The sequence below is a fragment of the Stegodyphus dumicola genome, chromosome 8, assembly GCF_044657685.1.
Source record: "Stegodyphus dumicola isolate Sdum_Otavi_A_Nest chromosome 8, ASM4465768v1".
NCBI classification, from domain to species: Eukaryota; Metazoa; Arthropoda; class Arachnida; order Araneae; family Eresidae; genus Stegodyphus; species Stegodyphus dumicola.
Window position 1 is genome coordinate 21,265,559 of NC_140775.1, and position 15,508 is coordinate 21,281,066.

At 31.2% G+C, this 15,508-nt stretch overlaps 1 protein-coding gene across 1 annotated transcript in view; it reads left to right on the plus strand.

Annotated features, from left to right (window-relative positions):
- Positions 1-3,746: 3,746 nt before the first annotated feature.
- LOC118192823 (ras-responsive element-binding protein 1-like) overlaps positions 3,747-15,508 on the plus strand; it is a 127,516-nt gene continuing 115,754 nt past the window's right edge. The window contains exon 1 of the mRNA XM_035363849.2: positions 3,747-3,867. Within this exon, the coding sequence (XP_035219740.1) occupies positions 3,825-3,867 (43 nt within the window). The 5' untranslated portion in view covers positions 3,747-3,824. The remainder of the gene's footprint in view (positions 3,868-15,508) is intronic.

The following is a 15,508-nucleotide window of genomic DNA, read 5'->3' on the forward strand; positions in this document are numbered from 1 at the left end:
TGGTCGTTGCCTTTCCCCACACAAATGTCAATTTCTTAAAAAAATATTATTTTGAAATTGTATTTAGATCATTAATATAATATGAAGTTCTACAGTTCTATTATTTACTTAGCTGTACTCACATATGTTAAGTTCTCATATAGTTGAAAGCATGCTATCTTATTTTCTAGTGTTTAAATCATCTTTAGTTTAAATTTTATATCGAATGTACTTATTGAATTCATATAATGCGATTTTACAAATATTTTTGTTGCTTTTTGCTGTTACAGCATCCAGATATTACGTCCTCGTAGTTTTAAAGACATGCTGTCTGATTTCCTAGTGTTTTTAATAATCTTTCACTCAAAAGTCTTATGTCGAATGCGCTTTGGCTGTAATTTGAGTTTTAAAAATATTTTTTACCATTCTGTTGCATTTTTTGTGTTTACAGCAGTTACTGCATCCAGGTATTGCGCTCTCACAGTTTTAAACCCTTTGCTATCTTATTTTCTAGTGTTTTTTGATAATCTTCAATTCAAAATTGTTATATTGAATGTGCCTTTTAAAATCATATTGTGCGTTTTTAAAACTATTTTTAACCATTTTGCTGAAATTTACTTATTACTGTAGTACATCCAAATATATTACATTATCTCACTTTTCAAAACATACCTCATTTTCTAGTGCTTTTGGTAATTCAAAATGTTTAAATCAAATATAAATGTTTATGCATTTTTTAAAATCATATTTTTTGTTTTTAAAAATATTTCTAATCATTTTGTTGTTTATTGTACGGTGCCAAAAGTACAAATTTAACTCAAAATAAACCTAAATGTAATTTATAAAGGAACAGTATAAACTTTTTTGTGGAAAAGCTCTTCAACCATGTGTATATGAATAAATGTGTAAATTTTATTTTATGCCAGTATTGTACAATTAAACACACAAGGTCATTTATGTTATATTTAATGTTTAAATTATCTTACTTTTTTTATCCAGAATTTTTAATATATATAGGGGAGAGTAGAGAATAAGAGATTTATCTTTTTTAAAATTTGGTAGCTTGAATAAGTTTTATTTCGCAGTGGTACTGAAGGTCATTATCTTATCTATAAGTGGGATTAAAGGTTTGTGATTATTTTAATGTCTAGACCCTACGCACCCCTATGCCCTTTACTACCGAATTGTAGGTATTAAACGACTTATTTATCCGTATAAATAAAAAATATCATGTTAAAACAGATTGATCATTAAATTTCTGATATTTACTTAGGAAACTGCATTCTATCGGGTTGCTACACAGCTAGTTATAGTTAATTTTCTATTTTAAATTTATTGCGACATTTTTACTCATAGTATAAAGTTGCATCAAAATTTCTATTTTCCGATTGTTTTCCTTTGTTTCCCTCCATCAACTCAACACAACACAGCCGAAAAAAACATAGTGTACTCTCCCTTCCTTCAATATCATACAAAGAAAATCTTCCGACGTATTTCAAGTACGCAACTATGCTCATTTGGGGCTGTCCATAAATGATGTCACACTTTTCTGCAACATTTTGGACCCCCTTTGTCACAAAGTGTCACACTTCAACATACCCCCTCCCCCCTTTGTCACATGTCACGTAATATTACGTAAACTTATACTTGCAGTTCAAAAACGTAGCACTACGTTATAGATCATATTTCAGATTTTTAAATTTAAACTGTATGTTTTAATGACATCTGTAAATATAACAATAATAATGATTCGTGCACTTATTTTGTATGAAATAAGAGAAAAGTTTACAGCAAAAACAAATTAATACACAATAGCAATAAAATTACAATTTCTGCCGCTACCCTATTCTCAAAACCTACTCTGAATGCCTTTTTTTTTTGGAAAGAAAGGAATGTAAGTAAAAAAAAAAAAAAATCACATGAAAGTTGCTTTCGCCCCAATTTAGGAAATACCTTCAAATTTTGGTAATTTTAAAATAACTTCAAAATTCAATCTGCTGATTTTAAACATTTTTATTTTAATCAAAATATGATTCCCCGTCTTGTCACAAACTGTCACAATTTCACTAACTCCCCCTCCAAGCATGACATCATTTACGGACGACCTCTTTCACGAAATTGATAGAGCACCCATCGATTTTGCTGCACCTGCACACAAGACACAAGAAAGCGAAAGTGTTTCCATCCATCCACTTCCCGCGCCAATCCTCCCAACTAAACCCTGGCCATCAAAGACAATCTACACAAACCCAACACCAGAAACAACCCGCCGCGCTCTCCTGCTCCTCAGACACTTCCGTAGTTGACATGTTTTCTGATATTCAAAATCTTTACCGTACAGATAAAATCAAACACGTGGTGATGTGGCAGAGTTCCTTCAGTGAGCAAAATCGTTAGCTGCGTATTTCGGTATTCTAAATCGTTACTAGGGCACTTCGGTACTCCAAATCGTTACTAGGGTACTCCGGTACAGCAAACCGTTACTCCGGTATTTCGTTACTTCGGTACTCCAAATCGTTACTTGGGTACTGGGTACTTGAAATTGGTTTTCGGTACTTTCAAAGTAACGGTTACTTGAGTAACGGATATTTTGTACCGGGTACTTGTCTGTACCCGTTACTCTCGTACCGGGTACAAGAAAGTACCGAAGTTGTCCATCACTATTCATCAGTCCATGGTTCAGGATTAGACAATGTTGAAATTGTAACTTAATGAATGACCGAATAAACCAGATTTCTGAAAATATATTCATAACCCAAACAAATGAAAAGTGCGCCTTATGCAAGATAATTTTAAGATTGCCATAATTTGCTTGATGTTCTATTTTTCGACATGATTTAATAATACAATATTCCATTGAATTTAATAATAATACACACAGCTCAGCCTCCGACATTTTCGATGCTTAGGAAATCCGTACAATCGGCTGCTCGTGTTTTAAACATATTAATCATTCAAAGGAAAATATACTTTCACGTAAATATTATTATTTTCGCCCTCCGAAATTCAGTGCTGTAGGGGCCTACTTGTGCAGCCCAAAATATACAAATAAATGATGGAATAACAGACAGTAGCTTAGTGACCCGTTAATTGAAAATGAAGTTGTAAGCGGAAAAGAATTCCATCATTAAAAAAAGGTTCTGATTTTGATGCTCCGTTACAATGATAATCAAAATTGAAAGAGCGGAATGTGTCTCCACAGATTTACTACATTTCTCTTTTCTCTTTCCATTTCTTCACTCAGTTAAAACATTACATTAAAATATCAAATGTTAAAAAATAGCATCATGTGCAGAGTCGTAGCTAGGGTTTTCAGCGCCCAGGGACAACTGAAGATTTCGCGCCCCCTACTGCTTGCCAAGGATGGAAAACATTTAATTCTAAAATGTCGTAACATCAGCTTGGCGCCCCTTGGATTCTGCGCCCGGGGACTGATGCCCCCCTCTAGCTACGCCCCTGATCATGTGAGGCCAAAAATAAGGAATAATACACGTTATAAACACAAGACATTAAAATTTCATTCAGAAAATAGCAGACATTAAACCTCTGTTACTACAACAGTTTGAGCAGGAAAGTTCTGTGTAATGCATTACATTTCCAATATTTTTCTAAACACTGTTTGTAATTTATGATGTGTCTTAAAGAAAATAATGAAGATGGTGTTAAATATAAACAATATATGATGTCATGAAGGGGAAAGGAAAAAAGTATGCAAGGTTGAAGAATCTGGCAACAAAAAATGCAACCTGCGCCACCTGTTTGATATCGCGTTTTCCGGATTGCGCTTGCGTTGATCCTTCCTATCTACTGAATAACAGCATCCCCCATCACGGAATGTGAGAGGCATGTCGCGGAGAAGACGAAGACCCGTACGAAACAAGGAGAAACGTAAGATATTAATTTGAGAAATTATCTGTTATTGAAAAAAACTTGTTGATTATGCATAGCATTAGTATAATAATGATATATGTGCCTCTTTCATGTGTAACACACTTTAAAAAACATCACTACCGAGCAAGTGTTGCGAAACTTCCCTAAGGTATCCGATCTTACTGATGCGAGACCTAACGAGATAAAGTGAATGTAGTTTCATTCTACTACTAAAACTGATCTGTCTTTCTGAGATTGAAACAGATATGAACAACTTTTCGAAACTTAAAAAGATTTGGCAGTTTAATAATGTATGAATCTCTAGTAATTCGATGCTGATGTTTTAACTCGCATTCCTTCAATGTTGAAATTTAAAGGTCCTTTCTTCCAGAAAGATTTTTCCTCAAATTTCGCTTTAACAAAAACGAGTATTCTATTTGAAGTGATGAATTGCAACTTTAGAGAAGTAAATATGGTAAAATAATTAAAAACATTATACTTTAAGAGAACAGGTGGTTATTATAATAAAAGTATGTGAATAGAAAACTTCTGGGTAGTTAGAAGTTTACCCTTATTTCGTGATTGCGTTAACGTACTTTACTGGCATTTGTATGTAATGTACCATTTATTTATTAAGTAATAATATAATTTTGAATAAATATAAAGCAAATTTTTAATTCAGGAAAAGAATCAGTGCTGAAGCGGAGTACAAATGTGCATTAAAAAAGTGTTATATTACATATATAAAATCACAATAAACTCCAAGTATTATTTCAATTTATACAGATGAAATATTCAAATATTTTATTTGAAAGTTGTTTTTAAGCAGTTATTTTTCCCTAGTTACATGTCGGTGTAATTTTATAAATATGTAAACAAATATAAAATGAAATTAGAAAAGCTGTCAGTGGTAAGCTGTACATATCATTAAATAATCTAAAAATATTACTGAAGTGTGCATTTAGATGCATGCTGAAACATTTTTTTATAATGCTATGTAATTAGACTGAGTTTAGAGAATGTATTTAGATTAAGTCTATTATTGGTTTGAAAAATACATTTGAATAAAAGTCAAGTAAAATTTGCACTTAAGTTTAATGTAAATAAAATCTTGTTGTGATACTTGTTTAGAATTTTATGTAATTATTGGAGAATTTTTAATTGAAGGTTTTAATTATTAAACTATTAGTTAAAAATTTAATATAATTAATAAAATGTTCAGAACATGCAGATGCTATTATAACAGAAGTAATATGTAAATGATCTTTAAGTGATTTGCAATGCAGAGAGATCTAACTGTACATTTCTAGATTGTTTTTATTTTTTATTTATTTATTTTAAACATTTATTGGAGGGAAATGTTCTGAGGATAAAATTTCCTAGATGAGAATAGAAAAAGGCATAATTATTTTTAGCCCAAAAGGGCCATTAGTTTTGAGTCATTTTGCATTGATTCCTGTTAACCCTTTGACTACTAATGAGACATACATCTCCCCACTAAAAATTTAAAAATTACTGCTGGGTTAAAAAGTACTTGGAATATTCTGAATGCTGGGGAACATTTTCCAATAGATGAAAAATCAAGACGCCATTGTGCTTGTTGTACAGAAATGAACAAATATTGAGTTGCCCAATGTGTAATGTTGGGTTATGCAAAGAATGCTTTTTTTTTTTTAAACCTGTACCATATGATGTAAATCTATTTCATATTATAAAGTTTTCCAGAATAATAGGTGTGCTTATATTAAGTCAATCGCTACGTGTGGGACATATGTATCCCGCCATTAACTGCAGCTTGAGACTTTGGCTGGAAAACTATTTGTCAAAAAAAAAATCCCAAATGCTAAATTTACCTTATTTATGACATATTTTGTTCACTTGAATAGAAAACAGAGTAATTTTTTTGTAATTTGTGGTCAAAGGGTTAAATGTTGTCCTATGCAAAATTTTTTTTCTCATTCGAGTCTGTTGCCATTTGGCAAAATGTAAGATACTTATCTTTCAAATTTCAGCTGTCTGTTATTAATTAATAAATGAAGCTGTGTGAAAAACAATAGATGCAGTTCTAAGAATGTTATTTTTAAAATTTTTTATCTGATTTTTAAAAAAGGCATTGAATTTATGTTTATCTAATTAAAAACAAATATGGTTGATCTTTACATTATGGTAACTTGACGTTTTTTTGGCGAAAATTTGGCGACCAACTCTCCTACAGCAACCCTCTATTTTTTTTTCCCCCGCCGCCGAAGACATGTTTGTTTTCTTTTTATCTACTGAACACTTCTTCCAACAATCTACTAGCCGAATTACACTTATGCTAGAAATTTTATCTAACAAAACTGCTTAATCATGACAAATATTCACTGCAAAATTGGGAAAAAGTGCACAATACCATACTCCTTACGCGTTTTTCAAAATAACACATACACATAAACCATGTACACGCCAACTTATTTTTACTTAAAAAAACATCCCAGAATTGCACAAAAATGGCATTGCGCACACTCTTCACTATATCCATGTACACTGCTTTTTTCTCATAAATTAGAAAAATTTCACGAAAATACATGACAATTTTCTCAATCTTTAAACCCAGTAAAAAGAACATATATGAAATTACCTGATCGCGAAAAAGTATTTACCCTTTCCAAATATGAACATTTCCACATATAAAATAAATAAAATATCCAAAAACTTTTACCTCTAAATTATCTATTATATTATAAACGTCACCAACGAATTCATACCGCAAACATTACAAATACTTAGTGTCAAATATTTAAATTATTTCCATGCACGTTTACTTCAACTAAAACGTATACCAAATTCCTACAAACATAAAATTCACAAAATAACTATCATAATTAAAATATAATTAAATTCAAAAACACTACTTAAAATATAAATAAGCACATACATTAAATTAATAAAAATTAGCTTACAATCCTAATTACTTTAAACTAAATCATTGCTAATAACAATTTTCCCAATAATACCAAATTACTTTACTTCCACCTTAGATTTAGAACAATGCATAAAAATAATATCCTCAAATAATTAAAAATACTAACTTACCTCATCTTCTTCAGAATCTTGATTACGTGCCCGATAAACTTTTCTTTAGTTACGGCCATGGGATCCAAAAATTCACAAACACTGTTTTACACAACACAGAATAAACCAAATACAAAATTTCCAGATTTTTTCCCGATTTCCCCCCTTTTCCGATTAAAGAACCGTAATTCGTCCATTAATATCACATGACATATCCCATGATCTCTCATTTCCCTCACACAAAATAATGCGTAATCGGAACTGAGTACTGCTCACATTATTACCAAAGTCCCAGGTAGTAACCTTTATCGCCTCCAAAATGTCACCAAATTACCAGTTACCATATTGTAAAGATCAACCACAAATATTTTTATAGAATTGCAATTATATATTTTATCATTTTTCAACTTTAAAAGAGCTCTTTTGGGCACTCTTAAAATCTGAACCATTTCAGGTTTTTTTTTACAGTTTTCATTACATAATGTTGCATGAACATAACTAATTTAATTAATGATTTTCAGTCTCTGCAGAGTTGTCCATCATTGACTGAAATGCATAGGTCATTCTCAATTGCCCCCAGTGCATAAGATTAGACCTTAATTACCATTTTGAAATTAGAGATTCTCCTTGATAATTTCAAAAATAGTATGTAGATTTTCATATATTTGGAACATTATCTTCGATGCTCATTCTAGACCAGTTTTATAATTTCAAGTAAGCATCTTTTCTCTTGCTGACTGGGTCTGAGTCCCAGATAAGCGATGTATGTTTAAAAATGTGTCGTTGGGGCCTTTGCAGCATGGGGGCACTCAAATACTATTTAATGGAAAGTTCTTTTGAGTGGCTGGTAATAGGGGAAGAGGAGTAGGAGAAGTCCATTTCAAAATTGGAATGGAGCTGAGCAGTCATGCTGTCACCTGTAAGGCATCCAGAGCTATAGCCGCAGTCTCTGAGAGGTGCTCTCTACCCAGTAGCTTAGAGCTTTTTACTAGTTCCATGGAGCTGTTCCTGAATTTGCCACATTTCTTGATATAGAAATAAAATAGCTAAAAATTGACAAAATTACATTTAGGGAAATAAATTTACAGAGAATGTTTTATTTCTGAAGAAAAAATTAATTTCAACATTTTAATTTTTTCCCCCTTCCCCAAAACCATCAATGAGATTGTAGAGGTATATTTAATTGTTGCATTTTGCTGTTATGCAGGGTGTGAAAAATTTCTTTACAAAATAAACATCTATAGTTAATATTTCTTAAATGATTTTTATTTCCAAAACTGATCTCACAACCATCAGTTCTTATAACACTTGGGGGGAAAGTTCGCAATAGTATTGCAATATTCAGAAAACTTTGTTCTGGAGATTATATTTTAGAATAAACTGCAGAAATTCAAAAGCATGTTCCTGTTTTAATTTGATCCCTTGCATGTTTCTGTTTCGTTTTCAATAACAAAAATAAAAATCTGAGATACTTCTGTCTTAACGAGGAATAAGTCCTCCTTAAAGTTATAATGGTCATAATTTAAGTTATGCTGTTGCTTAAGCTCTTTTGTATGACGTAGTCAGCCCAAACCCATGAAATTCCTCGTGGCAAGGAGTGCTAGAATATGCCTGCCATTGGCAACAGCCTTGAGCACCTTTCAGGTGACAATGCGATTTAGCTCAGTCTCCCCCACTCCAAATTTTGATGGAGAGCATTCCGAGAAGATAGGTCAGAGGGTCTCTCACCCCTCTGCCCTTCTACCAAACCACATGAGAGGACTTTTGGCTTTCTGCATATTTAAAGTGCTGCTATGCCGCACTGATACTATACATTTACAAACATCCATTCCTTCTCTGGGATTTGAACCCGGGCCCTTCGTTATAGCAGTCAGCGATGGTAACCACTATACCGGTTGGGCGGCATTTAGTTGTTATTTATAGTTTTATTACAAAAATTTTGACAGAATGAAAAAGGTGTACTTATATATTCTTTCTAGTTGAAGTGGCCAGATTTTCAGAATGTATCAAATACTGGCAATCTTGCTCAGAACATTCCTTCAGCTAGGCAATGTTGCCATTTTCATGTATGTCCCTTTTGTTGTATTCCAAATTACAATAGTTTTTATAAACAAATTTTGATATTTTTCACTTTAAATTTTTTGCTTGTGGAATTTTCGAGTAATGAAAGAAACTGCTCTAAATTTTCTATGGGAATGTAGTATTTTCTGCAAGGATGCAGTATTGCTGCAAAATCGAAAAAAAAAGGACAAATTGTTCTGTAGATAGTCGAGATGCACTGTCAATGTTGTGTGCAATGCCAAGTTTATGCAATTCGTTCATAGTTTTTTAGGGAAAGCAAATTGCTGTATACATAGCTAAAAAATAAAATTAAAAAAATAAAAATAATAATAAAAAAAAAATTTCAGAATGATTTCATGAAAAATGTAAATGTTTATCTTTTATGTAATTATTAAAATTTGCATTTTAAATTACTACAGTGTGTTTCCTTTTTGATATGTTGATAATGTTTGCAACTTATGATAAATATCGATAGTTTGAAAACACTTTTTTATATAGTAGCAAAATTCACCATCTTGCATTAGTATCAAGTCAGTTGTATTAATACGTAAGTACCAAAACAGGTATAACAGTAGTTAGTGAGTAGTTAGTGAAATCTTACACACAGTAGTTAGTGAAATCTTACACACAGTAGTTAGTGAAATCTTGTGGAAATTTCTTTGATTATTTTATATAGAGTAAAAACTACTTTTTTTCATCAATTTAATTCCTTATACTTTACATGCCTCGATGATCCACATGACTAACATCTATAAAATAATGTTTCACATGAAAAATGCCACCCTAAAGCATGTGCCACCTGTGGCATATCATTGCCCCTTCTATCTATGCCACTGTCTCTACTGTTTATGCCACTGTCTCTACTGATTGGCTATGATGAATTTGTAGACTGCATTGGGAGATTCTGTCAGATCATGAGGATTAGAAACAATAAACACTTTCTTTCTTATTTTGCATATTGTTTACATTTTTAAGAGTAATGTAATATGATATCTGCATTTGGAGAACTCTAATTTCTAACATGTTTTTAATGCTGTGTCCTGTAAGTTGGTTACTTTTCAGAGAAATCGTAATTCAGACTGGAGCTGCAAATGAGATATTCTATTAATTCACTTTATTCTATTAATGAATTACAGTAATAGTTGAAAATTCTTTTATTCATGCATCCCCCCTAGTAATTAGTAAAACCAGTAAATATGTATTTTCCTGTCAACAGTAAAAGTTGGTGAAGTTCCCACCAAACCTGCAGCAATTACTCTAACAAAATATTGAAAGAATAGATTGCTCTTTATATAATTAGATAATCACATATTATTCTTTATTTAGTTACATTATCAACAGATAAAACATATGGATAGAGCATTTAAATAACCTAAATAAATATGAGCCCAAACTTTGAAATTATCTGACAAAGAAATTCATTATGACTTGTGTAAGTCATTCAAATGGCCAAAAATCTTTTTTGGCCTTCAAAAATCTACATTTAAAAGTAGGGAAATCTTTATGACCATTCCTTGTGTGAATCTTCATAAATTTGGCACTACAAAAATGCACTTACATAAAAATTTTGGTGTTGCCCAATTGAACTGTGTTTTTTTAATTGTGCTACTTTGCTAAATCTTGAGTCTTTTAATAGTTTCAGTTTCAGCATATGTATGCTACAGGTATTGGGATCTATATTATTATATATCTGTAATTAACAAACAACTCTGATGATGAACAGATGAAATATTTGTGTCTTCTCATCAGTGCTTAAATTGCACCTGCACTTCTCAATTTTAAAGATAAATTACAATCCTAGCCGGAGTGCACCTGACCCTACATAAGATGAGCTCCGGTACTTCTTTTTATAAAACTGAGCCACAATTTCAAGGAAAAAAAAATTTTAGAATTTCTAACATTTTAGTTTAACAATAAGCAGATCTTGCAATACTCTATTGCCCTAGAAATACACACTAATGCGAACATGAGACGTTCAAATAAAGTCCCTTCATTCACATGCGGAAAACTTTCCCTTTAAGAAGGGCAATAAATTTGGGAGAGTTTGTTTAGGAACGTGTAAATTTCTCACCATGCCATCGTATCTAGTGTATTATTGTTGTCGATGGTTACAGTTAGTTATCCTCACAAGAAAGAAAATTTGACTTCTTAAATGTGCGTTAAGTGACAGTGAGTACAATAAGAGTGAAATACTGAGATAAACTGTTCAAGGACATCCTATACATCATCTTTCCACAGTATCCACTAATGTAACCAAATGCAGGGAGCAAAAAGCGTAACCAGCAACTTTACATTCATCCTTAGGAGTCAGATTCATAACTTGTTTTACCCCTGACACACATCTGCTTGATGGCTATAATTATATCAGCAAAGAGCTGCGGTCAAAGAAAACTCTCTCACCAAGATTTCCCTAATTTTTTGTTTCCACCCACTCATACCCTCATTGTGTTTCACCCTGTTTTTAGCATTATCTGAATTTTCATCAGCTACATTTTTAAGTATATTTAATTTTTTTGATGATAAAAGAACTTCCCCCTCCCTACGATTGGAGCTTAAATTGCGCTGGATCCCAGCTCCGGTGCTTCTTAGTTTTTGTAATAAACCATAATTCTAGCCAGAGCGCACCAAAGCCCTAAATAAGAAGGCTGCGGCACTTCTTTTATGTAATTGAATAACAATTCCAGTAAAAATTTTATCTCGAAAATTTTATTTCTATCAATAAAATTTTATTAAAATATTGCTTATTAAATTTTAATTTATCTCTTTATGTTTAATTTAATTTTAATTATTTAATTACTTTAATCTTTAATTATAATAATTAATTATAATTTAATTGATAATATATAATATAATAATTATTGATTAAATAACAGTTTATAAACATTCATTAATTTAATAATAATTAACTATTTATTTTTAAAATTATTAATGAGTTTAATAGTCATTTTATTTATTTGTTTACTTTTGTTCCTCTTTGCTAACAGTCTTCCATAGGGCTCCGGCATTTCTAATTTTAGAAATTAAGCCCTGCTCCTCATACAGTTAATGCCACATGAATTATATTAAAAAACAAGTCTAGGTTGTGTTAGACAATGCCATGTTTATGTTTATTTTTTTCTCTTTGTTTCTTTGGGAAAGTGGTGAAGGGGGGGGAAGAAGAATGTAAGAAAAAAAGCAATTGAAGATCTCGGAGAGAAAATTTATTGAACTGATGTTTGTTGTTACTGCTTATTCACAATGATATCAATGCTTAGGTACCATAGGCATTGTAGAAAAACTACATTAAATGCTTTTCTGTAGAATTACGACTGACTTCTGGTTTACCAAAAAGTATGACAAATTCTGCCATACTTGGTCATACGCACATATATTATGTAAACAGATGTAATTTTGACAGTTGATGTTTTCTGATTCTCTGCATGAAAAGTTGCCAGTGACTTTTGGAGGCTTAGTGAATTGATGGAAAATGATTGTCTATCTTTATGCTTTATAACCAAAACAAGCATGCTATAAGAAACAAGAAATTTTATGAAAAAGAAAATTCTCAAATACTCGCATTTCAATTCTTACAGTTAATGGATGCTGTTTTGTGAAATGATGGCTAAATATAAAGCATGTAAATCTGTGTGTACCCAATATGTGTATGGTATGTGCATGCATGAGTTGGCTGTTCTCATGTGTGTACTCAAATATGCATCATGTGTATATTTTGTGATTATTCTACCGATTGTTGAAACTGGGGTGTAGATAATCAGAAAGTACTTGTTTCTAAATTTATAAAAGCCAAACGTAAAAAGTGCACAAAGTGAAAATTCTTTATTAAATTAACACAAAATAAATAAATAATGTTTCAGGTACAGTAAGACCCCGCTTAACGCTGTTTCGGTTTAGCGCTCTTTTATTTCAACCCGGGGATTCCACGAAATCGCTCGCAGCATACGGGGATTCCCCGAAATATTATGCAGCGATAGGTTTCAAATACATATCCGAAAGAGTGTACTTGTATTTCTTGTTTGGTGCGGTATTGTACAGACATATTTTTATTATTGGAAACATTCAATTCAAGAAGCAGCGGCTAGTCTTTCTAATGATGAGCTCAAGGAATTAACTGAACAAGAAGAAAACAAAAATGTTGACAGCAGTGATTCAGAAGAAGAGCAAAAAGAACTTTCGATGGCGTTTGTAAAAAGGAGTTTGTCTACCATAACTGAAATAATGGATCAATTCATTGAAAATGATCCGAATTTTGACAGGAGCTCAAAACTAAGGCATGGTGTTAGAGATGCTCTATCCGTTTATGAAGAACTTTTAAGAGAACAATGCAAAAGAAAAAGGCAAACAACATTAGATGCTTTTGTAACAAAAAGGCAGAACACTGAAAATGTGGAAGGCTAACTAAATATGACTGACTGAGAATTTTATTTGTTTTTTTTTTAAGAATATTCGTTTTGTTATTTATATTTTGTTTTAATTTTTGCAAGAAATAATAATGTGGTATTAATTTGGGCTTTAAGAAATAAATGTTTGGTTTTATTTTTATTAAAAAAACATACTTTTTAAATTTAATACCTAACCAATTTCCTAGCCATCTTCCCCTAACCCCAATATTTACATGTAAAGATAGCTTCGTTTAGCGCTGTTTCGCATTACGCTCTACTTTGATGAAACGTATCCCCCGCGTTAAGTGGGGTCTTACTGTATATAATATAATTATTTGGAAATTATGCAAATTTCTTTCTGTAATATTTCAGTCAGATTTGAAAACATGATAACATTGTATACTACTGCAGAGTTGGAAACATAAGTTTAGGAAACATCAGCTGTAAAGTACTTGTGTTATAGAGAATTGTTATAAATATTAAAAAAAAAAAAAAAAATCATTGTATGCCAGCCATAAAAATATAAGTTATAAATAAAATGCATCATATAAATGTTTGTGATGATAAACAAAAAATTCACATGGCAGCTAATAAATTTAAAAAAACATATTTTTGATTCATTCACTCATTAATGCTGTATTGTGCTGATGGATTTTAACAAAATTTGAAATTATAAATACTTTTTTTATTTCTTTCATGTTTATTCAATGTACAGTTTCAGTTTTCCAGTATACACAAGTCTGAAAGGTGAATGGATGAGTGAAAATGTCAGATAATATGGAACTACCAAAATGACTTTTTAAAATAAACCTGCTTAGCAAAGAAAAAATAAAAGTATTTTATTACAAAGTAGACACAGTAGAAATGGATACAGTTGTTGCACACTTAATTTAATCCATAATTTTATTAATATATTACTGAAAATAATATATAATTTTATTAATACATTATAGTGGTTAACATGGTGCCACTTGGCACCAGACATAAATATGCTGCTAATCTAAATAGAGACTAAGGTAACCTTAATGATATATGCTGCCTCATGAAAAGAATGGCTGTTTTCTTAAATCCAAAAGTGCAGACAAGTTCAGAAACTCATAAATAAATTCCAAACAGTAATTGTACATTGATTAATTTTGAATTGCAATTGATAGAATTCTACCAATGTAAGCTTTTGACTCTAGAAGTAGATAATCAAAATAGCTGTTAGGAGAGGAATGCAGTAACATTCACTGAAAAAACTTTCCTTCTTGTGGCATGATCTTTTGTTGCACCACTATTTTTTCATTTTGAAAGGTTAGTTTTCCAGCTTAGTTGATATCTTAGTCTTGGAATTTAATAGCAAAAAAATCCATTGTATAGTTACCAGTGAGGTAAAATAAACAGTTTATGGCATTTAATCCTTTAGCATTCAATTATGACTGGTGTTTCAATAACTGTAAAGTACGATTTTGTGTTTTTTATCCTATTACACTAAAATTATTTCATTAGAAAATAAAGCCATGTGTATTCTGAAACGTAATGCACTGAGTGTATAGCTGAAAAGGCTATATTGTGATAATTTGTATTGTGTTAAGTTCAACAATTTGTTTTAGGAAAAATATAGCTAGTGTCCTGGTTAATTTGTTTCACATCGTGGCAGTGAAGAAAATATATCTTACATAACACATAGTAATGATAGTAATAATAATGTTAATATGACTACTATTACAAACCATCAAAGTAGTAATAATTTCTAATGTGAATTTTATATTGCAAGTTTTGGCAGATAATCAAAAGTGCAAAAGAGACTGCTGTGTATTTTAATTTTTTGCTTTGTGTCATACTTTATCTGAGGCAAATAACTCATTTGCCCATTTTGTTGGCTTGGTTGTATATGGAAGTTGTGAAGTCGAATTATGCTAGTTTATGTTGCAGTTAATTTCAGTATTTCTTAAATTTTTATTTATTTATTTATTTTATTATCAACTTGCTGATTACATGAACAATAAAATGAAATGTTTTTGACAATGCTTCTGTATATAAAAAGTATCATCATGGAATATTCCATTTGGAGTTAAAATCCTTTTTCTGGCCAGACATACAAATCTGATGAAGAGTTTTTTTCCATACATTTTATCTCATGTTCCTAATTCCTGAATCTTTTCCATTATCTCCTAAATTAT